General features: G+C 45.7%; 1 protein-coding gene across 1 annotated transcript in view; it reads right to left on the bottom strand.

The window, feature by feature from the left end:
• Positions 1-2,315: 2,315 nt before the first annotated feature.
• Positions 2,316-12,900, bottom strand: part of LOC120019947 (collagen alpha-4(IV) chain-like) — a 50,592-nt gene continuing 40,007 nt past the window's right edge. Inside the window, exons 30-40 of the mRNA XM_038963358.1 lie at positions 12,700-12,810; positions 10,477-10,548; positions 10,226-10,354; positions 9,643-9,750; positions 6,262-6,417; positions 6,020-6,127; positions 5,782-5,925; positions 5,581-5,697; positions 5,183-5,371; positions 4,374-4,657; positions 2,316-4,287 (exon numbers count right to left, since the gene is read on the bottom strand). Coding sequence (XP_038819286.1) covers positions 4,027-4,287; positions 4,374-4,657; positions 5,183-5,371; positions 5,581-5,697; positions 5,782-5,925; positions 6,020-6,127; positions 6,262-6,417; positions 9,643-9,750; positions 10,226-10,354; positions 10,477-10,548; positions 12,700-12,810 — 1,679 coding nt within the window. The 3' untranslated portion in view covers positions 2,316-4,026. The remainder of the gene's footprint in view (positions 4,288-4,373; positions 4,658-5,182; positions 5,372-5,580; positions 5,698-5,781; positions 5,926-6,019; positions 6,128-6,261; positions 6,418-9,642; positions 9,751-10,225; positions 10,355-10,476; positions 10,549-12,699; positions 12,811-12,900) is intronic.

Consider the following 12,900-nt stretch of genomic DNA (forward strand, 5'->3'; position numbering starts at 1 on the left):
CAATACAACTGATTGGCTCAAACGCATTAAGAAGGAAAGAAATTCCACAAATTTACTTTTAACAAGGCACACCTGTTAATTGAAATACATTCCAGGTGACTACCTCATGAAGCTGGTTGAGAGAATGCCAAGAGTGTGCAAAGATGTCATCAAGGCAAAGGGTGGCTACTTTGAAGAATCTCAAATATATTTGGATTTGTTTAACACTTTTTTGGTTACTACATGATTCCATATGTGTTATTTCATAGTTGTGATGTCTTCACTATTATTCTACAATGTAGAAAAACCCTTGAATGAGTAGGTGTGTCCAAACTTTTGACTGGTCTATAGGTTTCTATCTGAGCCATAAATGTTGATCTAAATTCCTGGCTCTGGTTGCCATGGGCCAATGTGTTCTAGAATGTATAATACTTAGTTCCAGAACAGGTCAGGAATCTTGTGCCTCAGTTTGTAAGTTCACTAGCTGTGTAGTCAGTCAGAGCCTTTGATGAGGATTAATTAGTAATGAGATGGGTTTGCTGGCATGTAGTGCACAAGTGACAATTTTCGATGACATTACACAACATTATCAGCCGGAACAATGATCGCCTGAGATTTTAGACAAATACGTATGCTTACATCAGAATATGTGTATATTATGCACTTGCTTGAGAAATATATTTGGAAAATATGCTTATATATTTTTTTGTGAGTAGTAGAGCTGTACCATGTAATGCGTTTTCATTGGTTGGATGAGTGGTATGGTCGCGGATGATTGGCTTTCTGTGACATGCCGTCACCCATGACTGGCTGTCTGTGACGCATTACCCCCTGTGATTGTCGGCTGCTTGGTGGCATCCATTTTAGGCATCAGATGATAAGGACCTATAGCGTGGCCGCAGCTCTGCCCAAGTATTAAGAACATAGAACAAGGGTTGCACAAGGACCTACAGATCAAGACTTAAGGTTAGTAATTAAAAACTGCACTACCCATAACACTCAATTAGGCTGTATCCATGACCACCTGCCTTTCCTCTATCTCAACCTCCTGCATCGACTGCAGTGATTCTTTTTTGTACGTAAGAAATGCAATGTCTGCATATAATAAAAAAAATCAGAATCCCCCTCTGATCTCCTTTTCCTGTCTTGTCCATAGACCTTGCCTGGCTACCCAGACTCCTTGCTCTGGCCAAAAGCTACATTAGTTTCTTCTCCACAATGAGTCTGGATCTGAGTACCTCCCCCGACAATTTCTAGAATGGAAATCCGTTCTTGACCATCTGATTGGTCCCAGAAACCAATGGGTTGGGCTACAGCCAAAACACACGTGGGTAAAGCGACATTTGACAACTTGTCATTGGCTTTGATACTCTGATTGGTTAGAGATGATCCAATCGCTGATGACTGTTTTGTACGACACCCCTCATTTTGACGTCACCACAAACGACTTCAATGATGTCAGTCTCAGACTGAAGTATGTAGAGATAAATTCAGTTTGAGTCGTCAGGCAAGCATAGACCAGCATGCACCTGAAGTCAAGGTGAGTCAGGAGTTGCCTCTAACTGCTGGTCCAGTGCCATCTTTTTTAATGATCTCCTAATGGTTAAGGTTAGGATTTGGGTAATCTGACCCCAGATCTGTGTTGCGGGCAACTTCTACATGAATCACTTTGAGGATATTTAAGGTGCAATGCACTGTAGTGATGTTGGGCATTGAAATGGGTTCGAGACCCAAATCTGTCCATCCATTGGCAGACATGAGCAGCAGGCCAATAGGAATGGAGGAAAGGAAACCTAAGAGTAGCATGAACAACCTAACTGGTTAAACCAGTGCAGTACCCCTTCCATTGAGAAATCAACACGGCGGTCCGCACCAAGTCCCTTATACCTGTGCGTGTGTGTTAGTGTGTGCCGAGCTACACTGTATGCAGGTCAACTCAAATGATTGTTTTAAAACATGAACTTTACAGCGCAGGTCCGAAATGTATAACGATGTTTAACTATCTTTTTTTGTTGTGTGTGTAAATAATGTGCAGTGTGAAAGCTAGAGAAAGAACACAGCACTGACTGTGCTCGTCATTCTAAAAAGGAAAAAAAGAAAAAAACATGTTTGAGAAAGTATGCTGATTGGTTCTGTTGTCGAGAGAAATAAATATTACCTTCGTCTCACTGTGGAAGAGCTGGGAGTCCCGGTGAAATATGTGATTGTGCTTTTGGTCTTTACATTTTACTCTGATTTACTTGGATACATATATGGTTTTCGATAAGAGTAACCTTAAAAAAAAAGTTCATGGAAAAGGTCCCTGAAAATGATGACATGATACACAAGGATTTTTTCATTGTGGATAAAACTTTTAAAAGAATAAAGACATTTGCGTATCTGCAATACAAACATGGCAGAGCTCGATTTGATAAGAAATGCAAAACAATAACAGCACGACTGTAATAATCAGCACCAACATCAACATAATTGATATTCACACCACGACACAAGAAACTAAATTAAACTATTTCATTTGTCATCACAATTTATACAACTGAAAACCGGTATATAAAACAGTTATGATGTATGAAAAAATGGGACCAGTGCATTTCAAAGCTGTAATAGCTGTAGTGTAAATGATACATTATAAACAGGGTAGGTCCTGGATGCTGATTGGCTGAAACAGCATTCCAGCCGTGCGTATATCAGACAATATACCACTGCGTTGACACAAAAATACTTCTTACCGACAAAAATAGAACAGTAAACACGTTTTTTTTAATAGCAATAAGGCACCTTGGGGGTTTGTGGTATATGGCCAATATATATCCAAGAACAGCCCTTAGCCGTGGTATATTGGCCATATACCACACCCCTCACGCCTTATTGCTTAATTCTAACATGGATATTGATACAACAATACTAGATCATTGGTTATTTTAACTACACATGTTAAGATTATTTCTGATTAAGGCACACTGTCTTTTGGCCTGTCGTCTTTGTGGGAGTGAATAGCTGGTTTTCCAATGATGAGCGCGCTCTGAGTAATCCAGTGTGTTCACATGGCTTACTCCTTTCCCACTGTGTGTCCACTGTCACTTCCTGGTCTGGGAGGTGCTCAGTGCAGGTTGATCAGTGCTGAACCATTGTACCAATAGATGGGTTAGCGGACAACGTCACGAAAACAATGAGCAATGGGCCAGAACGCTGTGTGTCGTTCTGATTCTGGACGGCCAAATACTGTAGCTAGCAACAATGACAAAAAGGCTGCCAGGTGGGGAATCGTAGGTGGCTCGTTATTTATCTTGTTCTTGATGTCTTGTTTTGAGGTGTTTTGATTGTCACGTCGATGCTAAAATGGCTCAAATTCGCTAGCTAACCAATAACTAACGTATTTGAGAGACAACAAGTGCCCATTGAGCACATTAATTTACGTTTTCAATAAACACGGGAGATGAAATATAGTTTACATGTTGTCAACCATCTAAGCCAACCCCGTCTGTTTTGCCCCATAGTTGCACACGCGTCGGTTTTGTTGCTAAACAACCAACCCGTCTATGACCTGGCCAATGGCCTCCATCACGAAGTCAGTTAAAGGGATAGTTCAGCAAAATGACATCATCCTCCACACTTGATAGATGTTTCCTTCCCTTGAAAGTGGCCTATGGACTAGTATAGACTGCAATCCACACTATGGTTTCGTTAAACTAGCCACCATAGTCAAAATGGTAAATGGTAGATAATGATTGTATGTATTCCTGACAAGTTAACAAGTGGGACTGGGCGCTGACAGGGCTAGCATAGCATAGCATTGGGACAGTGATGTAGTGGGGTCACGGGTAGTTTGGTAATCATATTATGAGGCAACTTGACTCATGGATGAAATAGGAGGTGACGTGGCCTGGGGTGGTCTAGTGGTCTGGAGCCGCTGGCCACTGCCAGTATGGATTGAAATCTGTCCTACTGCCTGTTCAGAACACGCTCTTCTCTGTCAATCCAATAAACATACAAAATACCAACAAACAAAAATATTTAAGAAAAGAAATAGGAGGTGACATAAGGTGTTCAGCCCTTGGTGCACACGTGGCAGCGGCTGGCCTGCTGGCGCTGTTGATCGGCGGCCTTCAACACGCTAGGGACGGGGCCGTGGCCAAACTGCTCGTCCAGGGAAACATGGGTCAGCCAGAAGCTGTAGACATTGGCGAAGTAGTGGCATGTGCCCCGCGGGCCCTGGCACTCCACAAAGGGCTGGGCACGGAAGTCTTGCAGGCAGCTGCCGGATGAGGTCAGAGATTGGCCGCCACCATCGTCGCCCGCTCCAGAGTGCTGGAGAGACGAGAGGATAGTGTGAGCGATATACAGTCATATACACACACACACAGATATCCCCCCCACCACCACCACACACTCACCATGAGGAAGGAGTAGCCAGCCCACAGACTCCTCCACCCAGGGGGGCAGGTGGGGGCGATATAATCCTGGCTGTGCACTGCCACAGCGGGCGAGGGTGTCTCACACACGACACAGCGGCTGATATGGGCGCGGATGTCGTGGCCCGACACGGGCATCATGGGCACGGCAGCGGTGGTGGAAAGCCAGTAGGACTTGTCGTTGCGGCTGGCGTAGTCACAGGTACCTGTGTTGCAGTAGGAGAAGGGCATGGTGCTGAAGATACGCAGACATGAGCCGGCCTGGCCTGGGGTGAGGAGAGAGAGAGAGGGGCGGGGGGGGGGGGGGGGGGGGGGGGGGAGGAGAGAGAAGGCGGGGGGAGAGAGAGAGAGAAAGAGAGAAGGGCAGGGGGAGAGAGAGAAAAGGGCAGAGCAAGAGAGAAGGGCGGGGGGAGGAGAGAGAGAGTTGTGTACATGTGAATCAAGGTTGCGGTCAATTCCTTTTTTAATTCAGCCAATTCAGGAAGTAAAAATAAATTCCAATTCTATTTTTTCCTCATAGGAAAACTGAAAAGGAATTGACCCCCAACTCTGATGTGAAGACATTGAAAGACAGACCTGAACACATTGATGAGCTGACACAAAATGGAGATACCTTATTAGTCACTATCCTCTCTCTCACTCCCATACACACACACAAACTCTACCCTCGGCCCACCCCTCCACCCTCAGCCCATCCCTCCACACCCCTACACTCGGCACACCCCTCGGCCCCTCACCCCTCCACACCCCTCGGCCCACCCCTCCACACCCATCTAGGGGTTCGTACGTACCCAGGTCCTGTGTGTGTGTCTTCTCCTGCCCCTCCAGGTAGAACAGGCTGTAGCCGGTCCACAGGGGGCTGCTGCCCTCGGGACACACAGGGACCTCCACCGACTGGCTGTGGATCACCAGCAGGAAGCCTGAACTCACAGAGCCAGTGGAACCGGGGTGGCCACGGTCACCCTGAGAACCCGGAGGACCTGTGAGGAGGAGGAGTATATGTGTTTACACCGAAAGACTAATGTATACACGTCAGATGCGAGGTTAGTATATTGCATTATGTTGAGGTGCACGGTGAGATGGCTTACTTCTGTTACTATTTGTTATATATTCTGTCTCTGTGTGTGTGTGTGTGTGTGTGTGTGTGTGTGTGCATGTATGTGTGCGTGTACATTGTGTGTGTCTTTACCCTGATGTCCCACAAAACCTTGCTGTCCATGATCACCTGGGTCTCCTAAAGGTCCAGGTGGACCTGGAGGTCCGTTTCTCCCTGGGGGCCCTCGTGACCCAGCCGGGCCCTTAGGACCTAGAGAGAATGACACACAAAACACCACCATCAGTCAGTGTGAAAATAACACACATACACATCATGTTTCTGTAGGTCACTTACCGTGAGGCCCAGGGTTCCCACGGGGCCCAGCCTTTCCGGGGGTCCCATTTGGACCTGATGGACCTGAGGGGCCATGGATCCCACGGTGGGGTTCCTGAGTGGTAAAGACATCATCCAAAACCTGACCGGGCAGGCCTTTGGGACCTGCAGGGGGATACAGAGGAACCTCATTGTCAGAAGAACAGGACAGGCTAAACAGCTAGAATTATCTGAGTTCTCTATTGGTCTCAGTCCTCACCTGCATCCCCAGGTCTGCCTTTGTCACCTTTGGGCCCCAGGAGGCCGTAGGCGCCTGGACGACCTCTTATTCCGTTGGGGCCCATGTGACCCACAGGGCCTCTGGCACCTATCAGAAAATAACATTAGGCACCAAACAGAGAAAACAGACTGCATCAGGGAGGGACTACCTCGACCATTTTTGTTATCCCATTTTAAATGTTTTACAGTTTTCTGTTTCGGAGTTGTGTGTTATGTGGTTACCTTTGGGTCCTTGTGATCCTGAGTAGTCTGTTGGCCCTAGGGGTCCTGGGGGGCCTCTCTGTCCTTTATGGCCATTGGGCCCTGGTGGCCCTTGGGGGCCTGGGTCTCCTGGAGATGGCTCTGCAGTACCAGTAGGACCCGGTTCACCGGGTGGTCCTGAAAACACTCAAATACTGAGACAAGAAAAACACATAGAAACACCTGACACCTGGTACACACTGACATCTGACACCATAAATGCAATTTATTTTTCGAAGTAGGGGATGGCTGCCGTCTACTTGGCTCTTAACCAACTATGATATTTTTTTTATTTTTTTTGCGTTGTTCGTAACTTGTTTTGTACATAATGTTGTTAATACCGTATATTATGACAGCAAAGAGCTTCTGGACATCGGAACTGTGATTACTCAGCTCAAATTGGACAAATAGTTTTTCTTCAAACGGGAGGGATATACTACAGACACACGACTAGGCCCAGATCCCTGTGATTCGCTGGAGAAGGAAACTGAGATTTCGTGGGAAAAGATCAGGGTGCCTTGTGAGGATCAGGCGACGAGTGGCTAATCTGCCTTTGCCTTCCGTCCTGCTAGCTAACGTTCAATCGCTGGAAAATAAATGGGACGAACTGAAAGCACGTATATCCTACCAACGGGACATTAAAAACTGTAATATCTTATGTTTCACCAAGTCGTGGCTGAACGACGACATTAAAAATATACCGCTGGCGGGTTATACACTCTATAGGCAGGATAGAACAGCAGCCACTGGTAAGACACGGGGCGGGGGGTTATACACTCTATCAGCAGGATAGAACAGCAGCCTCTGGTAAGACACGGGGCGGGGGGTTATACACTCTATAGGCAGGATAGAACAGCAGCCACTGGTAAGACACGGGGCGGGGGCCTATGCATATATGTAAACAACAGCTGGTGCACGATATCTAAGGAAGTCTTGAGGTTTTGCTCGCCTGACGTAGAGTATCTCATGATAAGCTGTAGACCACACTGTCTACTTAGAGAGTTTATCTGTATTTTTCGTAGCTATCTACATACCACCACAGACTGATGCTGGCACTAAGACCGCACTCAATGAGCTGTATACCTCCATAAGCAAACAGGAAAATGCTCATCCAGAGGCGGCGATCCTAGTGGCCGGGGACTTTAATGCAGGGAGGCTTAAATCAGTTTTACCTCATTTCCATCAGCATGTTAAATGTGCCACCAGAGGGAAAAAAATTCTAGACCACCTTTACTCCACACACAGAGACGCGTACAAAGCTCTCCCTCGCCCTCCATTTGGCAAATCTGACCATAATTCTATCCTCCTGATTCCTGCTTACAAGCAAAAGATTTAAGCAGGAAGCACCAGTGACTCGGTCTATAAAAAAGTGGTCAGACAAAGCAGATGCTAAACTACAGGACTGTTTTGCTAGCACAGACTGGAATATGTTCCCGGATTCTTCCGATGCCATTGAGGAGTACACCACATCAGTCACTGGCTTTATCAATAAGTGCAGAGAGGACATTGTCCCCACAGTGACTGTACGTACATACCCCAACCAGAAGCCATGGATCACAGGCAACATCCGCACTGAGCTAAAGGGTAGAGCTGCCGCTTTCAAGGAGCGGGACTCTAACACGGAAGCTTATAAGAAATCCCGCTATGTCCTCCGACGAACCATCAAATAGGTAAAGCGTCAATACAGGACTAAGATCGAATCGTACTACACCGCCTCCGATGCTCGTCAGATGTGGCAGGGCTTGCAAACTATTACAGACTACAAAGGGAAGCACAGCCAAGAGCTGCCCAGTGATACGAGCCTACCAGACGAGCTAAACTACTTCTATGCTCGCTTCGAGGCAAGTAACAAACATGCATGAAAGCACCAGCTGTTCCGGACGACTGTGTGATCATGCTCTCCGTAGCCGATGTAAGACCTTTAAACAGGTCAACATTCACAAGGCCGCAGGGCCAGATGGATTACCAGGACGTGTACTGCGAGCATGCGCTGACCAACTGGCAAGTGTCTTCACTGACATTTACAACCTCTCCCTGACCGAGTCTGTACTACCAACATGTTTCAAGCAGACCACCAACAGTTTTGCTTCCGTCCCTCTCCTCGCCCCAACCTGGGCTCGAACCAGGGACCCTCTGCACACATCAACTGCCTCCCACGAAGCATCGTTACCTATCGCTCCACAAAAGACGCGGCCCTTGCAGAGCAAGGGGAACAACTACTTCAAGGTCTCAGAGCGAGTGACGTCACCAATTGAAACGCTATTAGCGCTCACCCCGCTAACTAGCTAGTCATTTCACACCGGTTACACAAGGACAACAACCTCTCCCTCAACATGATCAAGACAAAGGAGAAGATTGTGGACTACAGGAAAAGGAGGAATGAGCATGCCCCCATTCTCATCGTTGAAGCTGCAGTGGAGCAGGTTGAGAGCTTCAAGTTCCTTGGCGTCCATCACCAACAAACTAACATGGTCCAAGTACACCAAGACAGTTGTGAAGAGGGCTCGACAAAACCAATTCCCCCTCAGGAGACTGACAAGATTTGGCATGGGTCCTCAGATCCTCAAAAGGTTTTACAGCTGCACCATCGAGAGCATCCTGACTGGTTGCATCACTGCCTGGTATGGGAAGTTCTCGGCCTCCGACTGCAAGGCACTACAGAGGGTAGTGCGAACGGCCCAGTACATCACCGGGGCCAAACTTCCTGCCATCCAGGACCTCTATACCAGGCGGTGTCAGAGGAAGGGCCAAACACTTCGCCACCCAGGTCATAGACTGTTCTCTCTGCTACCGCACAGCAAGCGGTACCGGAGCGCCAAGTCTAGGTCCAAGAGGCTTCTAAACAGCTTCTAACCCCAAGCCATAAAACTCCTGAACAGCTAATCAAATGGATACCCAGTCTATTTGCATTGCCCCACCCCCCTTTTCTACGCTGCTGCTACTCTCTGTTATTATCTATGCGTAGTCACTTTAATAACTCTACCTACATGTACATTACCTCAATTACCTCGACACCGGTCCCCTGCACATTGACTCTGTACCGGTACCACCTGTATATAGCCCCGCTATTGTTATTTACTGCTGCTCTTTAATTATTTGTTATTCTTATCTCTTACTTTTTTTCTTGTATTTTCTAAAAACTGCATTGTTGGTTAAGGGCTTGTAAGTAAGCATTTCATTATTCGGCACGTGACAAATAAAATTTGATTTGGTACACACTGACAGACTGTTTGACATCTGACACCTGGTGCACAATGACAGACATCTGACACTTGATACACACTGATAGACTAATAGACAGAGATATATACAGATACAGACAGACACAGATACAGACAGACAGACACACATGCACACACACACCTGGAGGTCCATGAATGCCTTGGTATCCTGGCTCTCCGTTGGGTCCTCTGTGACATTCTGTGCACTCTCCACCTGAACCACCAGGCTCACCAGTGACTCCTTTTGGTCCTGGGTGACATTACACTTTCAGTCAACCGTACAGGAGTCATACAGTAGCTAACATCATGTCAACACCCCATCCACTCAACACTCACATGTACCCCACTCCACCGGGGAACTACGCAGTAATGACACACAATGTACTGTATCTACTGTATAGAAACTTAAAAATCAAATCACACAGTTAAAATGGTTTTGTTTTTATTACATTTGGAAAAAAATGTCTAAAAACCTGTTTTTGCTTTGTCATTATGGGGTATTGTGTGTAGATTCATACATTTTTTAAATAAATCTGTAATGTAACAAAATGTGAAAAAAAAAGTCCAGGGGTCTGAATACTTTCCGAATGCACTGTATATAAACTTAAAATAAAATCGCACACCAACCTTTTGCTACATTCTGACGCATGATGGTCTCTTACATCAATCCATGCAATTACTATCTTGAAAAGCACGTTTTCACTCATGACTGATACAAACAATACCTTGGTAGCCTGGAGGGCCCCTTAGGCCTTTAGGTCCGGGGTAAGAAGCTCCCGGGGGTCCCTGGGAGCCTGTGTGACCTTTGACTCCGGTGAACCCAGATGGCCCTCGTGGGCCCAACACATCTGGTCCTGAGAGAGTGAGATGTGACACATAAGGACTACTGGTACCTGCTTCTATTAGTAACATACTTTACCTGGATTTAGATTTCTATTCAGAGACAGTTATTTATTGATAAGTGTTGTAATCTCACCTCTTGCTCCCTTCTCTCCTTTCTGGCCTTGTAGCCCGTTCAGACCATGCAAACCTGGGGGTCCTGGGAAACCTGTGGAGAAATTCACATCAAGTCAATCCCATATACATCAAAATCATGCCCGGGTCAACTGCACACATGTACAGTATCCATGTATACCATGTCAGCTAAATGTTTTTGATTGCTAGGTAAATGAGTCCAGCCAGCTATCTAAACCTTGTAGTAATCATGACTGAATTACTGACCGGGCACCCAGGGCACGGGGCCCTGACCTCCAGGGGGCCCCCATTGACTGTGTAAGTTACTCTCACCCAGATATTGTATGAACATGGCATTAAGTCATGGCAACATGTAGAATTTCAGGAAATTCGTTTTCAAACTACAAGATTTCTTTCCGCCCCATGGTAAAATCTGTAGAATTGCAGAAAATGTGTATTTAAAAACAGCAACATTTTCTCTATGCATGGCAAAATGTGTAGAATTGCAGGAAATTAACTTTGAAATAGCATTTAATTTTTTTTCGTCGCCAAGAGGGGGGAAACTTAAAATGTTTTGACCGAGGTGAGGGGGCCCCCCAACCAAATCTTAGGGCCTCAAAACGGCTAGGGCCTGTCACTAGGTGGTAAGTATAGTTGAAGTCGGAAGTTTACATACACTTAGGTTGGAGTCATTAAAACTCGTTTTTCAACCACTCCACACATTTTTGGCAAGTCGGTTAGGACATCTACTTTGTGTATGACACCAGTAATCTTTCCAACAATTGTTTACAGACAGATTATTTCACTGTATCACAATTCCAGTGAGTCAGAAGTTTACATACACTAAGTTGACTGTGCCTTTAAACAGCTTGGAAAATTCCAGAAATGTATGCCATGCTTTAGAAGCTTCTGATATGCTAATTGACATAATTTGAGTCAATTGGAGGTGTACCTGTGGATGTATTTCAAGGCCTAGCTTCAAACTCAGTGCCTCTTTGCTTGACATCATGGGAAAATCAAAAGAAATCAGCCAAGACCTCAGAAAAAAAATGGTAGACCTCCACAAGCCTGGTTCATCCTTGGGAGCAATTTCCAAATGCCTGAAGGTACCACATTCATCTGTACAAACAATAGTATGCAAGTATAAACATCATGGGACCACGCAGCCATCATACCGCTCAGGAAGGAGACGCGTTCTGTCTCCTAGAGATGAACGTACTTTGGTGCGAAAAGTGCAAATCAATCCCAGAACAACAGCAAAGGACCTAAAGTATCTATATCCACAGTAAAATGACTCCGATATCGACATAACCTGAAAGGCCGCTCAACAAGGAAGTAGCCACTGCTACAAAACCGCCATTAAAAAGCCAGACTAAGGTTTGCAACTGCACATGGGGACAAAGATAGTACTTTTTGGAGAAATGTCCTCTCATCTGATGAAACAAAAATAGAACTGTTTGGCCATAATAACCATCGTTATGTTTGGAGGAAAAAGGGGGAGGCTTGCAAGCCGAAGAACACCATCCCAACCATGAAGCATGGGGGGTGGCAGCATCATGTTGTGTGGGTGCTTTGCTACAGGAGGGACTGGTGCACTTCAAAATAGATAACATCATGAAGGAGGAAAATGATGTGGATATATTGAAGCAACATCTCAAGACATCAGTCAGGAAGTTAAAGCTTGGTCACAAATGGGTCTTCCAAATGGACAATGACCCCAAGCATTCTTCCAAAGTTGTGGAAAATGGCTTAAGGACAACAAAGTCAAGGTATTGGAGTGGCCATCACAAAGCCCTGACCTCATCCTATAGAAAATGTGTGGGCAGAACTGACAAAGCGTGTGCGAGCAAGGAGACCTACAAGCCTGACTCAGTTACACCAGCTCTGTCAGGAGGAATGGGACAAAATTCACCCAACTTATTGTGGGAAGCTTGTGGAAGGCTACCTGAAACGTTTAACCCAAGTTAAACAATTTAAAGGCAATGCTACCAAATACTAATTGAGTGTATGTAAACTTCTGACCTACTGGGAATGTGATGAAAGAAATAAAAGCTGAAATAAATAATTCTCTCTCCTATTATTCTGACATTTCACATTATTAAAATAAAGTGGTGATCCTAACTGACCTAAGACAGGGGATTTTTATTAAGATTAAATGTCAGGAATTGTGAAAAACTGAGTTTAAATGTATTTGGTTAAGGAGCATGTAAACTTCTGACTTCAACTGTAGGTTGGGTCTTAGTACCTGTAGGACCGGGCAGTCCAGGATTGCCCTTGGGTCCTTGACCTCCGAGAATTCCTCCGGGAGGCCCTGGGGAGCCTGGACGACCCGGCGGACCTGAAGGACCAGGGAAACCTGCACACACACACACAAACTTTAGAATCTAAAATGCTTACATATGTAGACACTAAACAAGGACATATACACAAATGAAATGTCTTGTAC

The sequence above is a fragment of the Salvelinus namaycush genome, chromosome 25 (assembly GCF_016432855.1).
Source record: "Salvelinus namaycush isolate Seneca chromosome 25, SaNama_1.0, whole genome shotgun sequence".
Lineage (NCBI taxonomy): Eukaryota > Metazoa > Chordata > Actinopteri > Salmoniformes > Salmonidae > Salvelinus > Salvelinus namaycush.